The following is an 18059-nucleotide window of genomic DNA, read 5'->3' as shown; positions in this document are numbered from 1 at the left end:
AAGAGATAATAAGATGAGGATGGGACACCCTAATCTAACCCCATCCCATCTTGTCTTATTGCCATTCTCACATTACATATGATGGGATCATCTTAAAAAAATAAGTGAGAATTCAACTCAAATTAATTAACCTCAATTTTTAAAGATGTGATGATCTCTATTATTGTATCACCCTTTAGGATTTACAGTGACTTGCTATAATATACCATATTATTTGTTGAAAACTTATACCTTCGTTTATTTTTTTATTAACAAACCTTGTTATTATCTTAATATGAGAATAACATTACTATTGCATTGTGTTGTACGTGGGGTACCTTGGCTTTCTATAATATCAAATACTATAGTGGTTTTGCCGCTATTGTATTTGTCATGTTATATACTTATATTTCTTAAATATAAACCTTTTCAATGCATGCATTGTAAAACTATAGTCAATGGTAAATATTGGCGTAAATGTACTTTAAGTCTCTACATTTTGACTTTTTTCTATTTTGGTCCCTACATTTTCATTTTATCACTTTTAGTCCCTAAACCAATTAACGCATGACATTTAAGTCCTTATCGTCACCCAATTAACAGAAAAAGCTGACATGGCTGACGTCACATTAAAATAATAATTAAAAAAAATCTATTTTGGCATTAAAAAATGCCACATCAGCATCTAAATTAATTTTAATTAAATAAAAAAATTAAAAACAAAATGAATTGAGATCTGAGAACATAAGAACTTGTTTTTCAATGTTCTTCTTAAATCAAGAAATAAACCCAGCAACGATATCAAACCCAGAATCAAAGAGCAAACTCAGAATAAAAGAACATGAACATCAAACCTACAGGGAAAAAAAAAACATGAACATCACCAAATCAAAGAACATAGTCGAACCCAGCAAATCAAATCAAAAAACAAACCCCAACAAACCTAATAAAAAAACATGAACATTGCCAAAATAAAAAAACATGAACATCGCCAAAACCAAATCTCCAGCAAACCCCAAACCCCAAATGTCTAGAAACGATCATCGATTAGACCAACAACAACAACAAACCTTGCAATCCCAACCAACGAACCCAGTCAAACCCAACACCCACCAACATCTATTTCTCTAAGCCCAGATCTTAGCAAACCCAGTCGAACCCAGCACCCACCATCTCTTTCTCTAAATCCAGATCCGATCAAAGCCAGTCAAACCCACCAACGATCACCGATCAAAGCTAAAGAGAAAGCCCAGATCCCAGCATACCCAGTCGAACCCAGCACCTACCATCTCTTTCTCTAAACCCAGATCCAAAGAGAAAGTCGAAAGAGAGATAGAGATAGAGATAGAGATTTTGATTTGAGAGAGAGAGAGAGAGAGCTTTAGATGAAAGAGGGCTTCATTTTAGACGAGAGAGAGCTTTAGTAAGTTGAATCTAGTGGAAGAGCAATGACCAAAATGTATTAGGTCATATTCGCTGATGTCGTTGCTGGGTTTGATGAGAGAGAGCTTCATTTAATTTAAATAAAAAATGACCAATTAGCGAATATGGAAAATGTCGTTGCTGGGTTTGCTCATTGATTCTGGGTTTGATGTCGTTGCTGGGTTTGATGTCTTTGATATTCAATCTGGGTTTGCTCTTTGATTCTGGGTTTGATGTCATTGCTGGGTTTATTTCTTGATTTAAGAAGAACATTGAAGAACAAGTGCTTATGTTCTTATGTTCTTAGATCTCAATTCATTTTGTTTTTAATTTTTTTATTTAATTAAAATTAATTTAGATGTTGATGTGGCATTTTTTAATGCCAAAATAGATTTTTTAATTATTATTTTAATGTGCCGTCAGCCACGTCAACCTTTTTTGTTAGTTGGGTGACGGTAAGGACTTAAATGTCATGTGTTAATTGGTTTATGGACTAAAAGTGGTAAAATAAAAATGTAGGGACCAAAATGAAAACCAAGGGCAGACTACATCAGATAGAGTTAGAGACCAAAATAACATGAAATTTTAAAAACTAAATGATGCATGATGCAAAGACACATATGATGCAGGATTTAATGCACAAAAACAGTTCAATTTTATCTCAATTTTGAAAATTGACCAAGAAAATTAGAAATTTAGCAAAATCCCCAATTTTGAAACCCTAATTTTACAAAAATCCTTATATTGATCAATTGAACAACACAGCAAGTATAAAACATGTTATAATCACTCAATTAAACAATATCACAAGTCAATTTTACTCAATTTCATCCAATTGAACAAAATCCCCAAATTCTCAAGAACACAAACCTTAATTTCGAAATTTTGTAGAAATCTTGAAATTTTTGAAATTAAAGCATGTGAATCATGTTTAAATGATGCATGAACAAAAACCCATCCAACAATTTGGATCAAAAAACTCAAAATCATCAAAAAATCCCAAAATCCTATTAGTTTGAAATTTTTAGAAAACTTGAAGAAAATGCATGAATGCATGTGATTTAAACAAAAAGGAGTTACCAAGTATGGAGGAAGAAAACCCTTGAAGCTTTGACTCAGAGAAAGACAAAAAAAAATTGAATAAGAGGAATTGAGAAGGATCGAAGAGGAAGACAAAAAAAAAATGAAGAACAAAGTTCAAATTCCTCTTATTTTCTTTTTTAAAAACGATTTTCAATCGGTCGGGAGGAATCGAGCTAGGAATCGAAAATGTCTTAAAAACAGGTTCGACTGATCAGAAGGAATCGAAGGAGGAATTGATTCAGGCCGAGAGTTTTAGCCTTAAAAACTGGATTTTTCGATCAGTTGAAAAACAGGTTCGATCAATCGAATCCTGAAAAATTAGAAGATTTTGAAATCCTGGAAATTTTCTACAGAAACACTTTTAAACCAGTTTTTATGATATGAAATGTATGTCAATGATTCCAAATGTTTCCAAAAACACTTTCTCTTCAATCAAATCAATGTTTATCAAGATTAAAAAAATTTCTTCAAAAATTTTACCCCATACCCCAAAAAGTATTAAACATTTCAAGAAGCACAATTTTGGATGGCCATAAAAATTAACACATAATCACATGTACAGAGTTTAACAAAGATTTGCGTGTGGTGTGTATAACAAGTAAGTGTATGAAATACATAAAAGGTGATATGTAGATATATAAAAATTAAACACAATTTCTATATTATCAATCACATAAGTTTGAAAGTGACCATCAGCAAAAGAGTTACATCATATAACTCCCACATCTCCTAGAAAACACGTTTGCAATAATGTAAAAGCAATTTTTATTCTTTCATTCTTTTTCTTTTGATGCCTGTTTCTGTTTCTATTTGCTTTTCTTTTTCTTTTGAAATCTCTTTTGATTTTCACATTCTTTTCACAATTAACACCTCATTTAATCTTGCTGTGCAAGTGCTACACCTTATTGAGCATGGCTTTTATAATTTGCACATAGGTGTTCATGATTGGCGAGTAACAGTGGTAAGATGGTTATTTATGCTTTTCTCCTATGATTTTTTAGTCCTTACAATCAAAAGAATGTGACTTCAAAATCAAAAGCATGTGTTTAAAAACCATAAACAACTCACACAATTTAAGTACTACATAGCACAAACTAGCAAAGTGCAGAAAAACAGCTTATCTAAGCTAAACAAGGTACACAGTCATGAAATGCAAATTTCATAGGCCAACCTCAATTACACACTTGAAGATGTGTAATACACAATAAAAAAAACCTTTTTTATTTTTTTTTTTTCTGTTTTTTTTTTTAATTTAAAAAAAAATACTTAAAAATATCATAAACAAACCTAGAATGAATTGCACGAATGTTATGCAAAAGAAAATCCTAATGAAAAACATTTTGGTCACAAGAGATTGAAAGATTAAGCACAAAGACCATGTTAGAAAAACTCACAAAGGCTGAGTCTTTTGCATCCACACTCTCTTAGATGCAAACTTGGAATTGGAGTTTCTAGATGAACTAGACTTAAACTCAGCTCCTGTATTGGCATAAAGGTTAAAAATCTTTACTAATTCATGGATATGTGCCATAGGATCTTGTGCTTTTGGCACAAGCACTTTGTGTTTAGTTGTTTGCTTTGAAGCTTGCAACTTAAAACAATTTGGGCGTGTATGCCTAGCTCCACCACAAAAATGACAAACCATTAAGGTTTGTGTTGTTTCTTGCTTCCAAGATGATTGGGTTTCTTAGGTTTTGACTCACTTAGATCTACCCTAATTCTCCTAGTAGCTAGAATTTCTTCCTTAGGTACCTTAACTTCAAGAGTAGAAATAGATGTAGCAAGTACAAACTTAGGAGGATGAACAACAGAACTAGAAACACTCTCTACAGACCCTAACCGTGTCTTATCAGAAAAAGATTTTTGAACATTTAACATATTATCCAGTTTAGAAGTAGAAGTCCTATCAAGTTGTTCTCTGGCAATAGATAATTCAGATTCGAAACTTTTGACTTTCTCAATTAAAGATATGTTCTCAATCTTAACAGAGGTTATGAGTCCATTAGCATCAAATAGTTTAACCAACAGATTTCTCTTTTCTTGTTCAAGAGTGTTTATCTTCTTCAAACCTTTGTCAACATTCATGGCCATCCTTTGCTGCAATCTTGCAAAGCTTGTTGTAAGCCTCTTGCAAGTTAGCATTCTCAGAGAGTTCCCCATCAGAAGGGTTCTCATTAACAATTTCAGGCTCACTTACTTTAGCAGTAGCAGTGAAAGCCATTAAATTTCCTTCTTGATCACTTTCAGACTTGTGACTAGAAACTTCATCATCACTAAGGATAACAGCCTTAGTTTTTCCCTTAGATCTCAAGTAAGTAGGACATTCTGACCTAAGGTGACCGTAACCCTGACAACCAAAACACTGTTGACCTAAAAAATTGTTATAGGATTGAACAACCTTATCTTTTGATTTTTCAGAATTGTTATTTTTGGCTATTTCATTCTTCTTCACATTCTTAGTGTCAGCATTTTTTCGATTTCTTGCCTTTCTGTTATTATTTCTCAAAAAGTTTCTAAAGTTCTTGGCAAGATAAATTATCTCTGTAAAAGAGATTTCATCATCAAATCCACTGCCATTGATTTAGATTTGTTGGTTTTGGGTAGGTCAAACTCATAGGATTGAAGAGATCCTACAAGTTCATTAACAGGGATGGTGTCCACATCCTTATTCTCTGTTATAGCAGTGACTTTGGGTCTAAAATTCTCAGTTAAGGAACTAAGAATCTTCCTAACCATTTTAGGTTGATCATATACTTCACCCAAATTAAAAGTAGAGTTTACTATGTCATTCAGTTTGGTATAGAAGTTATCAAAAGTCTCATCATTAGACATCCTAATGCTTTCAAACCTAGATGTCAACTATTGCAATTTATTAATCTTTATTGCCTTAGTGCCTTCATGCACAGTTTGCAAAATATTCCAGGCAGTATAAGCAACCTCTACATTAGAGATTCTTTTTAAATTCTTCCATAGAAACAACATTGAATATAGCATTCATAGCCTTGCTATTAAAGCTTGTTGCTTCTTTTTGTGCAGTGTTCCATTCACTGATAGGAGTGGTTGGTCTCTCCCAACCATTCTCAACAGAGGGCCATACTCTCTCATCTAGGGATTTCAAAAAAGCTTTCATCCTAACTTTCCAGTAAGTATAGTTATTCCCATTAAAATGGGGAGGGATCACAAGAGAGTGACCATGTTTCATGATAGCAGGGGTCAAGGATCCACTCAAGGTAAACTACCCAACAAGAGCTAACCCGCTCTGATACCACTTATTTATTTTTTTAGACTCCTTAAACCAGATTGTTTAACCTAATATATTAGTCAAGTGATTACTTAGGTTAATTATGAGATCTAAGTTAAACAAGGATAGATCATATCAAGCGCAGCAGTGGAAAATAAAGAACATAATAATATGATGACCTAGGAAAACTAATGAAACCAATAGTTTCAAGGTAAAAACTTGGGGAGGATTTGACCTAACTACCTCCAAGATAAAACAAATCCAATATAGAGAATCAAAGTTTTTACAATAAGATCTAACTTTAAATCTATTACTACCTGTAGTAGTAACTTACTAACACGACCACATGCAAGCTCCGAATCCATAGACTCATTCTCTCTTGGATTTGCACCACATAAGCATCCACGTTTGTGACTTTGAGATCCCATTCAAAGGTTTCAGATCACGACTTGTTGATCTTTGCAACAACTAGATTCCACTAGCACTTGATTGTAAATCTTGTTTCAGTAGATACTTGTAGAGTTAGAAGGTACAGAATCTCTCAGATCTCACAGAAATAACTCATAAGTCTTTCAAGCGTCTTCAAAACGTAGCTAGGGTTTTCCTTTTATATATAGGAGTGTTGGACTGAAACCCTAAACGTTTTCGCGGGCTTGGGCCTGTTTAAAATTCTGCAAAAATTCTTTTTCTGCGATTTTTGATCGATTGAGCTTCACAATTCAATTGGATAAGCTTCATAGAAAAATAATCATTTTTCTTGCAGTTTGTACATTCTTGAGTTTTGACTTGTACAACTTTGAGTAATGTCTAACACTTATCCTAGACATGTTTTTGTTCTCGGTTTGCCAACACATACAAGTTGAAATTCTAAAAATTTAATCCTAAATCTTTAGAACCTAATAATTTTAATGTCATTTAATTTTTTGTATTAATTATCTAATGATTCTTTAGTGAGTAGAATCACATTTCTCTTCTACAGTCATTACTCTCTCTCTCTCTCTCTCATATTGTGTGCATGGATGTGTGCGCGCATGTGAGTCCAAATCTTCTGTCCCACCCTTTATGCTCCACTTTATGTTCCACAAATTAAAATTCGCCACATGTCCACTTTTTTCATTAATGCCTAATTTTATGCCTTTTCTCTTTTCATTTACCTAAAAAATAAAAATAAAAAAACAAAAACCAATACATCATAGCATGGCAGCACCACCACCACCATCCTCCACCAGCACAGGCCGTCGGTGCTGCTAATCATGGCCATGCTACTGCTGCCACTAAACTCACCAATCTTAGATCTGGCTCTTCAATAGATTTCACCTTTTGATTGGCAAACACTTTCATTGCTTACAGCTGTAACACAAATGGTTGTTCTACTCATCCCAATTAAATCAAATCCCTCATAAACCCAAACCCAATCAACGATTCTTCTCCACTTGGAATAATCCACAAAAATAAAAAAATGTTCTCAACTAAACTCTCTATATTTTGACCACTTTAAAGTCTCATCCTCTCTTCTCCTTCACATGCCACCCAAAGCCCATAAAAATTTCTTCCTATTTCCAAGTCTTCACTGTCCACCTCCATTTACACTCCTAGACATGAGTTTTTGCTTCTGTAATTGTGATTTGAGATTTGAAGTTTTTTATTTTCTTATGGGTTAATTGGTAATCTCCTTTTTATTTTGTGAAATCAGAGTTTGTAAGGTTAGTGGTAGTGGTGGCACTGTGACTGGTGGCACCGGTGACCCTTTGTTGGTGGTGCTAGAGGAGGTTGGTGGTGGTGGTGCTACCGTGCTGTTATGTATTAGTTTTTGTTTATCTATATATTTATTTATCTTTTAGGTAAATGAAAGGAGAAAAGGCATAAAATTAGGCATTAATGAAATAAGTGGACATGTGGCAAATTTTAATTCATGGAACATAAAGTGGAGCATAAAAGATGAGACAGAAGATTTGGACTCCGCGCATGCCATGCATTTATGTCGTCCAAAGGTTGAGAGTATACTTAATGCCGATTGCTAGTTTCTTCTATTGTTTGTAGAAGCCTGTTGGTGTCTTCAGAAAAGATTTCAAAAATAATAATGAATTATCTTGCATTTAACTATTTAAACATTTGCAAATTCAAAGGTAGAAGAATAATAACTTACAAGTGCATGATGCGTCAACAAATTTGATGATTTGTTGTTTTGTTAGGTGAAAAATGAAATTAGTAGATAAGCCTTAAGTGTTAGTTCCAAACTCTACTTAAAATAATATGATTATTTTCTAACAAAGTATAGTTAATATAGTTTGTTATATTTTTCTAAATTAAGCTATCTAAATTTATTACTTGAAAGTATTATAATTTTTTTTTGAGAAAACATTATGCATTTTACATTCAATTATTATATAAGGCGATATATTTTGTAAATGTGTCATTTGATTTTGTTTTTAGTACTCCTTACAATAGTTTATCCTTTATATGTCTTGAATGACTTAAATAAGAAGCAAATATAAGTAAATCTATCTTGTATCAGAAAAAAAAAAAAGAAATTTTTTTTGAGAAGAAGAAAAAAAGATTTTTATAATATAAGAAAAATATAATTTTATTAAAAACCTACCAACATCTAAAGTGACTTTTTTTTTTGGTGGGTTCTAGAATCCATTTAGCTCAATTAGTAAAGTCTTTGATGGTTGAATAAGAGATTTAAGGTTCAATTTCTGCCTACATTAAAAACAAATTGGTGTCTTGATCTTATGATAAAGAGCTATCATTAGGAGCGAATGCCATTTGTTGTGAAACTCTAAAAAGAAATGTTGGATATATGGCTCATTTTTGTTTCTAAAAAAAAAAAATAGTTCATTTTTCTATATAATATCAAAAGTTGCTTTATCTATTATACCATACTATTTTATAACACACACAACATCTCGTTTCTTAATTATATCATTTATTCATTAAAATATTATTTTCACCAACTCTTTCTCTCTCTTCCTCTTCATAAAAAATAATTAAAATAATAAAAAGGAAATGAGGACAAGACAAATAGGAGAGAGAGTTAGAATAAAATAATGATATTTAGTTTTGCAATCCATGAATAGTAAAGTCTAAAGGTAGAAGCACAAGTGTGCCGTGGCACTATTGTAAATTTCTTTGTAATTAGAAGACCGCGGGCTTGTTTTGTGCTTGGATGCTAAAATCCCGCAACATATACCATTTGCAAGACCCACTTCTACTCTGACCAAATTCCTCTCCTTTCCAAACTCCTCTCTTCTCCAAACACCTTCTTCACACCAACGCTAATTCCTAGTCCAAAAAGACTCAATTCGTTCTTGGATTCATCATTACGTGGCGACCCACTTTTACTAAAGGACAAAAGGTAACTCCGTAACTGCCCCGTTTCTTCTTTCAATTAATCTGTCAACTGGGATTTCTTTGTTCATTATATATACAATGAAAAGATGGAACAAATGGCTCTAGAAACATTAACTTGTTCATTGCTATTGCTATATATCATCTTGGTGGGGGTTTAGATTTGCAGGTGTTGTGGGTGCCGGGGATGGTGGTTTTGGGTGGTGGGGGTTTCGATTTTGAGTGGCGGTGAGGTGGTTTTGGGTGGTCATTTTGTTTTGGATGTAGTGGGTTGCAATTTGTAGGGATTGTGGTGGTTGGGGTTGCGGTTGTGGGTGGTCCTTGCAGTGGCTATGGCTGTGTGGTGGTTCTCGTGGCTGTAGCGGTGGTTGTTGTGGCTGTGGCTGTGGCTGTGGTTTGTGCTGGTTGTGGCTGGTCTGGTGTTTATTGCATTGAATATATTATTTTATTGTGTGATTTATATTATTTTAATATGTTGTATGCTAAAATAAACCCGGGTGTATTGTGAAGTGAGTTGTGAAAAAAATAGAAGGAAAGTCCCTTTAGACTGGGTAAGAGTATGCAAGCACTGTTGGAGATGAACCCATGAGCAAGAAACTCTCTGGTGCACCGCACATTAGCAAGAAGCTAACTTGTGCAGCGAGAAGAAACAATTCCAAAGGAGGACTGGTAGTAAAAGCTTCTTTTATGTATATAATATAAAAAGAAGCGATAGATTTGCTTTATTAATTGGGAAACCTCATAGCTTTCCTTCTGCTTTAATTTTGCTTTAGCATCACAACTTTTGGACATAAAGGAAAAAGAATTTTTTTTGGAGAATAAAGGAAAAAGAATTAAAATCAAAACACTTGTTTAAACACCACAACACATATTTTTACATACTTTTCACTAACACATTTGGTAACGTTGTTTAAACAACGAAAACAGTTGTTTAAATACCATAACATGTATTTCCACACATTTTTTCACTCACATGTATTTCCATAAAACTTTAACATCGTTACTAGAAATCTTTTACCAAACGGTCTCAAATTAAGGTCATCAATTAATAGAGACCATCCTCAACAAGTACCCTACAAAGATTGGCAATAAATCAATCTCTTGTTACCAAAATGTAAAACTTTTTTTTTTGTTGTTGTTGAGAATATTGGTTTTCTGTGTTAAAATACTTAGTATTCACAAAAGAAAAAATAGTGGGTTAATCTCACTGTCTCTTTCTTTTGGATATACACCATTGTCTCTTTCTTTAAGGCATTCTCTCCTTTTTCCGTTTGTATTAAAATACTTAGTATTCCCAAAATGTAAAACTCTATCATACAATTTTACTCCAACTAAAATTCTATTACCAAGAGTTTCAACAATTCAACATTTATTTTAATTTTTTGATTATCTACAATAATTTTGTATTTATAGTAAAACTTACAGACTACCTACTCTATTAAAATTTAAGTGGTTTAATAATTAATTAATTATTAAGAAAATTTTAATAATATTAGCAAAATATAATTTTTTTAAAGTAATATTACAATCACAAATTATTTTACAAACTTTTGTTATGACAAATTTTTATTTGTTTTTATTTGAGCCCATCAGCCCACTACTGATAATATTTTTTCAATTATCAATAATCATTCACGGCATCAGCATTTCTCTAAAAAAAAAGGGATAAGACACTATATTTTAGCAAATAGTATTCTTTATCTTTCGAAAAATACAGATTGATGGGTAATAAAGTAATTTTAGGTGTGAGTTCAGATTAGACTAATCATAACTTACCACTTAAGAATCAAAGAGATAATAACCTTATTTTTCAGTTTTTTTTTTTTTTTTTTTTTTTTTGAGAAGACCTTTATTTTTCAGTTTGTTTTATAGTTTTGGGGACAGTTTGTATGGTTTACGGAGAGTTCAGATGTAGACAGCATACGTAACCCAAAAACACACGCGTATAAGAATCGCAGATTGGGTGACCCACTTTGCTTTGCTTTGGACCAAAGCTCAATTCTCATTCGTACCCTTTCTGTCTGTCTGTATTCTATTTAATCTATCTTTCTCTCTCCCCTTATCTGAAAACCAATACCCATAATTTTCCAGCAACTTCCTTTTCTTCCAATATTCAGGTAAACGGTAAACCCAAAAAACACAAAAAACAAATCTTTTTTTTTTGCTTTTGTGTTTTAATGTATGATCCTTTTAACCCCGCTTTTGATTCCCATATGTTTTTATGCTTTAATCCTTTCTTTTTTTTGGGTGCTTTGAGACATGAGTTTGTTCTGTTTTATTTATTTATTTTTGAGAAAGTCTTATTAGATGTTAGTGGCTAAACATTTGTGTTCACAACCTTGTTGTGCTTCAAAAAAAAAAAACATAAACAAACTAATTTTACTGTCTTTCTTGGGATATATTTAACGTTGTTTTGTGATTGTTGGAGTTGAAGTTTTGGTCTTGGTTTGTGATAATTGCTTTTTGACAAGAGCTGGTTATGGTCAATTTAGATTTTAAGAAAGTAAACAAATCATAGTTTTCTCTGTAATGTGTTGTTGCTTGTGCCACTGGGATGATCACTTGCTTCTCAATAGTTCATTAGCTTGCAATTTGAGTTATTTATAGATTTCAATCACTAAAGTTTTGAAACTAGGTAGTAAGTTTAGTTGAATTTATTAGAAACTTTTGAAACTAGGGATCTGCTAACTTTCTTTGAAACTTTACAATAAAACTTAATGTGTTGCTTGAAACAAACTGATCTAATATTCTTTTCTTTTTTCTTTTTTTCTTTTGGTGAACTCTATGTCACAATGAGTTCATTGTTCAACTTTTCCATACCTTTTTGAAGAAAGTTCCTTAGTAGGCAGGTTTATGTTGTATAGAAAACACAGGCTTTTATTTTCTTTTATTTATTTATTTAAAATTAATGTTTAAGATTTAAACAGGTGGTTTTCCATGTATTGCCCTGCCATGATGGGTGTAGTACTAATCAGTTTTTTTTTTTTTTTTTTTGATTGCGATAATAGTGTTTGATAGTTTTGTACTTTTAAGGATAAGTTAAGTCTCTGAGAAGCACCAAAGCAGATGCTAGATTGTTACTTTTGTTGCTTAATACACATATGATGTGTGTCTGTGATGTATCTGCTTTAGCATTTCTGTTCCTTTTAAATCCCTCCCTGCCCTGGGGCATGTGTGCCTACCTCCCCATGTGATGATGGCTATGATAATGGTACTAGACCAAAATAGGATATTTATCTTTTGTTTGGGTTTTTTTCTTCAATTATAACATATGCAAGTCTTTTTTATCTACGGGGTTACATCAGTGTATATGGTGTAAGCATATGTGTTTTCTTGTCATTAATCTAATTTATCTTATATTTTTATTAGATAATTTACCTAATTATTTTCTAATAGCTAAATTTCCTTTTGTTAGTCTTCCACGGTATTTATTCACCAAAGAGGCAAAAAAGCAGAGAACAAAGAGAAGAAGAGCATTACACAATAGAAAGAGTGTCTACGTATTTGCTAAAGAGTATCCTGTAATGCTGGTTTCTGAACAGGCAACTATGGGAATCACACTGTACCAAAACCATGCTGAGCAGCTGCTAAAGGATTATGTACTTGCAGATTCATTTATACCTTGTACTTCCATCATTGGTGGAATTTTTGCTTCCAAAGTGGTATTTCTCATCATTGCTAAAATTAATTGTGGCACATCAGTCCATTTAAAATGGTTGCTTCTCATATGTTCTATACATACCTTGTCAACTTTTTTCCCTAATTCTGTATCTTCTCTTTTTTCTTCCCTGTTTTCCTCTTTTAAGCGTTTCCTCGTTTTCAGGTCTATGATCTTACCCAGACGATCAGTGCTATTTACTTCAAGAGCTATGCCAGCCTTTCAAAAATGCAGCGTGTTGAGTGGAATAACAGGTGTTGAATATTTCCCCATTTAGTCTGATCCTTTTCCCCTTCTTTGTTGCAAATTTTTTATATATGTTAACTGTTTATGCAGGGCCATATCGACTCTTCATGCCATTTTTATCACAACTATATCATTATACTTTGTGTTCTGGTCAGATCTCTATTCTGACCAATTTGCTGGCCTTATTACACTTCGATGTTCTCAACTGTCCACATTTGCCTTGGGGGTGAGTATGCCTAAAATTATTTGATTTGCTATTGTCATTATTGCTGTTGATGTTGGTGCTGTTATGATAATTACGTTTGTGCGTTTCTTGTAAGAGTCTTTGGACCCAATGGCATCTCCTTGTCCCATAAACAAGGGGTTGAGGTTGAGGTCATGAGTTCAATCCTGCAAGGCGTGTAAGTAGTGTTTACCCATCAATGAAATACAGAGTACACATCGATATTGTATTAGTTTTTCATAGCATAAATGTGAGCCAGCTTGAATTCTGGCCAGCCGTTTTACATTGAGAAGAAATAAAATAAGGGAAACTTTTGTGGGTGCCAATATATACGATATCTTAGTCCATGTTGGCCTTTAGGTACAATTCCCTTAGATGTATCTAATATTACTTTTGTTAGTCAACAAATGCCGGATTTTCTTTTGAGAGCTAGAAATGTGTGAGGAGCTATAGTATCTACGGGAAACCAAGTCATTCTTTCTTATATTGGGCATGGATAGAGTTTTATTATAAGATCCTTATACTGCCTATTGGCAAATCGAACATGCCACTATTTTGTTTTTCTTTCTTAGTTCTTATGGAAAAACTATAGTCAATGATATGAGTAGAGGTGTAGAGAAAAGAAAAATAAAAGAAAGGAATTGCAAATCTATTTTATAAAAAGGTCATATCTGGTGCACAAGGCTCCAGCTACCGTAGGGGCTGAGAGGTAGTTGGTAAGTAGCTTTATACCTCAATTTTGAAGAAACCTGAACCTGCAATAGAGGCCTTGAATAAATACCTTATTTGTATTGAGTAAGTCAATTCAAAGGACCTTGTGTTATAGATTCTTCTAGCTTCCTTTTCCTCTCTATAAACTTATGAAACACATGCAAGGGGAAATTTATTCATCTTACTAATACATGCTATCTTACCTTCTTTTGCATTAAAGCGGTCTTGATGAAATATTGTTTTCTACCTTATGTCATAAGTTTGGTTTGTTTCAACCTTGCATGCCTGTTTCACCTCCTGCTGTGTTTTATCTGGTAAAAATTATGTTTCATGTTTTGATATAATTTTAACAGGTTTCGGTTGGTTACTTCCTGGCTGACCTTGGGATGATCTTATGGTTTTATCCTGCTCTTGGTGGATTTGAGTATGTAAGTCTATTCAATTTTGAATAAATACAATCAAGCTGTGTATCTATATGTGTAATATAACTCATATACATACAAACAAAAGTTACACGTGTAATTTTTGTCAATGTTATAGCACTTAATAACTTTCTATTAGATGAGCTTAATTTTAATTTTTTATAACAAATTTGCCATTGAATTTCATTATTTCCTTTTTCTTTCTATGCTTGTTAAATATCAAGATAATCAAAGATCAATAACTATTTTATCCATAAAATGTTTAATTCCATGTTTTTTATATTTTGAAAGTATACACAAAAAATGAGTTATGGATTGGCCGATTGGGTAAAATCAATAACATCTAATTAACGTTGAATTTGGCGTACCTTTTAAAAACAATAAGAATTTATTGGTATGATTTTCAAAATATTAATCTAATAAAAAAGTAAGTGGAGGCAACATTAACAAAGAGATGTATCAGGTGCTATATATTGATTAACATCTTGATTATAGTGGGTATATATATATACCGCATAGGAAATTCACTATAGAAGAATTGGTTACAAGTTACTACAGTTTGAACACACAAAACCTTCAAAGCATAGACTCTCCATGCAACCTCAGCAAACTAATCGTTTGCCTCCAAGCATTGTGGCACCAAAACTCTTGAATCCTTTTATAGAACTTCCTCTATGATAAAACTCATCCGCAACCACCCAGTACTTTGGTACTCCAAAGAACTCTTCAGAAGGCAACAACAGTGGACTCATTGTCAAGGAACGAACTCTTTGGTTTCAACTTTCAAGGACAATTGAGAGGAAAATATATTTAAGCTCGAAGTTTAATAAACACAAGGATTGGTTTTTCTGTTTAGGTGCAAACAGAAAAACACTCTAGATGTTTTTTTGTACTTCTGTGTTCTTAGGTTGAAAATCATGCCTCAAGGAATATATATTTGATAAGTACCTCTAGGAATATATATTGGTAAGCAAAAGGTTAGGATAAGTCAGACTTTAAGTAGAATTTGGAATCAAATTTTCATAATCTTGCTCTAGTGAGGGTTGTGCAAGCGACTCGCGACTTTTTTGTTTGACTTTAATGATCTCTTATGCGAATTCTGATTTTGCTGTTCTGAACCTTCCTCTCTTCAAGCAATTCTTTGATTTACTTTTACCTAGCTTTATAACATGGACTTACAACCCGTTTTGACACATGATTTGTCACATTGAACTTGCCAACGCTAGATCCTTACATAAAGACACATATATATACATATATATATATAGGTGAAATGTTTTATATTTTGGTGTTATTTTTTACAATGCAACTTTTTTACAATTTTTTTCTTGACTACTAAAGTGGCAAGTTGTCATTTGTCAATAGTAGACAATAAAGTAGCATCAATGGTGGACCGATGTGAAATTCATTAATAAGTTGTGAAAATAAATTGTGTCATGGGTGAGGAGGAGAAGAATTAATCTAGTTTGAACTACTTTTAAGTTTTAACGTGGATCTTTCCCAGCACATAGTTATAATATTAATATTTCAGGTGATTCATCATCTTCTTTCAATAGCAGCAGTAGCATATGCAATGTTAACTGGGGAGGGGCAGCTATACACCTACATGGTTCTTATCTCTGAGACGACCACCCCTGGGATCAATTTGAGATGGTAATCTTTTATTTATTAAGTGACCGACTTTTATAAAGGTATTGATTTCTTTTCCGATTTTGATGCATGTCAGTTTGGTTTGTGAAGGTATCTTGATGCAACTGGAAAGAAGAGGTCTAGAGCATATGTCATAAATGGGGTCGTTATATTCTTTGCTTGGCTGGTATGTCGAAATTTTATTTTTTCATATAGTTTTTGTTCCTTGCTTTTATAATTTTGCCAACAAAAGACACTTACAAATCTCCCCTGAGCTTGGCATTACTTCCTATCCTTGTTCATGGTCATTTAACATTTCACATTTTTTGCAGGTTGCCAGAATAATCCTGTTCATGTATCTTTTTTACCATTTCTACTTGCACTATGATCAGGTAATAACAATACCTGTATATGTTCACCTGGTGAATATTGTATCTGTTGTAATATGGCAAGCATACCTTATGTTTTATCTAAAACTAACATATAAAAAAGGTTGCACCCAATGCACAAAGCTCCCACTTTTGCAGGTTTTGGGGGAGGTCATGGTGGGTAGTCTTACCCTCTATTTAATGGAAAGGCTGATTCCTGGACTTGAAGCCTCGACCTGTTGCTTTTGGTGGAACGAACTTACCTTCGCACCAACGCACTAACATATGAGAAGCTTAATTTGCCAAATTTTGTTGTATCTTGTTTTTAATCATGTCAGAAATGATTGGGTCACAGTCTCCACTTTGTGCATCATAATTAATGATTCATTTTTCACCAAGATGATGGATGAAAGGAATTAGTCTTTAGGACCGAAGTACTATTTGGTTTGATTTTAGGTCCTGACTTTTGAAGACTTTCATAATACCATCAACCAAACATGTTCATGCGGAAAATTACATATCATAAAATGGGTTAATAGCATGGTACTCCATCACCGATAGACACAATATTTAGTGACAGTTATTGGTAGATAAAGAATGTTTGCATGGATCTGTCACATACAAACTAAAATTGATATCCAGATATTTCCATTTTTTGGTATCCATTTGCTTAACTGAATGGAACTTGGCCAATATGCAGAATCATTATGTATTCATGTTATTGTTCTCTCACCAAACAGGTTAAGCAGTTGCGGAGCGTTGGGTTATTGTTAGTATCTGTGGTGCCATTGGTGCTAACTGTCATGAACTTGATGTGGTTCGTGAAGATAGTCAAGGGATTAAAGAAGACAATAGCCAAGACGCAGTGAAGGATACATCAATTACTGACATTTTGACTGCAAACATGATTGGAAGGCTTAAACCATTATCATCATCGGCTTCAGCATTTTCTCCTCTGTACTTTCCATTCTCCCACGTGTAAATGGCATAGCAGTTAATAGGCAGTCATGGTTTATGATCAATGTGAATATAGGTACCCAGAAAAGATACCTACCTCTTCATAAACCCTTGTTGTGCTATTATATTAAGTACTGATCTTTTCAGAAATGAAATATGACAAAAACTGTCATCTACAGGTTTTTAATTACCAACTCAGATAATTTTCTGCGGATGAAGTAGCATGAAAGAATCTTTGTGAGTTAGAGAGCTCTGTTTGTGTTTGGAATGTAACTTACTAAGGTATGGATCTTTGGTATGGACCTGGGACTGGGGAGTCTTTTCAGTGGGTCTGCAAAGGTTTGATGCTTTATAGTTCAGAATTTCTTTGTACTTAAGAGCATCTGCATATCATCTTTTAAAATTTAATCAAATTTTGAAAGAAACTGGGCTTAGATATCGTTAGACCAAATTAAGGGGCCCTTCATAAATAATCAAGCAGCCGATACTGCAATTGCACACGACTAAAGTATACCAATTTAAGGGGTTCTTTATCATTTTTTAGCAAGAGTTTTGCACCTCAAATAATATTATGTGGGGTTATAAAGTAGACTTATAGTGATGAGATATTTATTAATCTCGACTTATAGTGTAATTTTTATCATATTAATAATTTGAAAATCTCAATATTGGATTACGTGTACTCTGTTCTTAACGTGCGTGCTAAGTTTTGTGTCGATCAGAAGTTATTTATTATTTGATTAATAAACTCATTACCTACATATAATAT

General features: G+C 33.1%; 1 protein-coding gene across 7 annotated transcripts; it reads left to right on the top strand.

Annotated features, from left to right (window-relative positions):
• The first annotated feature begins 8899 nt into the window (after positions 1-8899).
• Positions 8900-17853, top strand: LOC115956095 (TLC domain-containing protein 4-like). Of its 7 annotated transcripts, XR_004084258.1 has the most exons (10): positions 11030-11193; positions 12492-12738; positions 12900-12988; positions 13071-13206; positions 14268-14342; positions 15868-15989; positions 16077-16152; positions 16298-16357; positions 17074-17366; positions 17470-17831. XR_004084258.1 is itself a non-coding variant. In XM_031074560.1 (9 exons), exons 2-9 carry the CDS (start codon positions 12601-12603, stop codon positions 16613-16615), a joined length of 819 nt encoding a protein of 272 aa, XP_030930420.1. In that variant the 5' UTR covers positions 8900-9083; positions 12492-12600; the 3' UTR covers positions 16616-17528. The 7 variants fall into 7 exon arrangements, 5 of the variants coding, with proteins under 5 accessions (XP_030930420.1, XP_030930421.1, XP_030930417.1 ...); XM_031074560.1 differs by lacking the exon at positions 11030-11193 and adding an exon at positions 8900-9083 and having other exon boundaries at positions 16493-17528; XM_031074561.1 differs by lacking the exon at positions 11030-11193 and adding an exon at positions 8900-9083 and having other exon boundaries at positions 16458-17528.
• The last annotated feature ends 206 nt before the right edge of the window (positions 17854-18059 follow it).

This window comes from Quercus lobata, chromosome 8 (genome assembly GCF_001633185.2).
Source record: "Quercus lobata isolate SW786 chromosome 8, ValleyOak3.0 Primary Assembly, whole genome shotgun sequence".
Classification (NCBI taxonomy): domain Eukaryota; kingdom Viridiplantae; phylum Streptophyta; class Magnoliopsida; order Fagales; family Fagaceae; genus Quercus; species Quercus lobata.
The sequence above is the reverse complement of the archived record's forward strand: the minus strand, read 5'-3'. Positions and strand labels throughout refer to the sequence as shown.

Excerpts from the sequence above, each read along its gene's own strand:
- LOC115956095 (XM_031074557.1), top strand. The coding sequence starts at position 12,601 with ATGCTGGTTTCTGAACAGGCAACTATGGGAATCACACTGTACCAAAAC. Across the intron at positions 12,739-12,899 it reads GAATTTTTGCTTCCAAAGTG|GTCTATGATCTTACCCAGAC; the intron begins GTATTTCTCATC and ends CCTCGTTTTCAG. Across the intron at positions 13,207-14,267 it reads TGTCCACATTTGCCTTGGGG|GTTTCGGTTGGTTACTTCCT; the intron begins GTGAGTATGCCT and ends TAATTTTAACAG.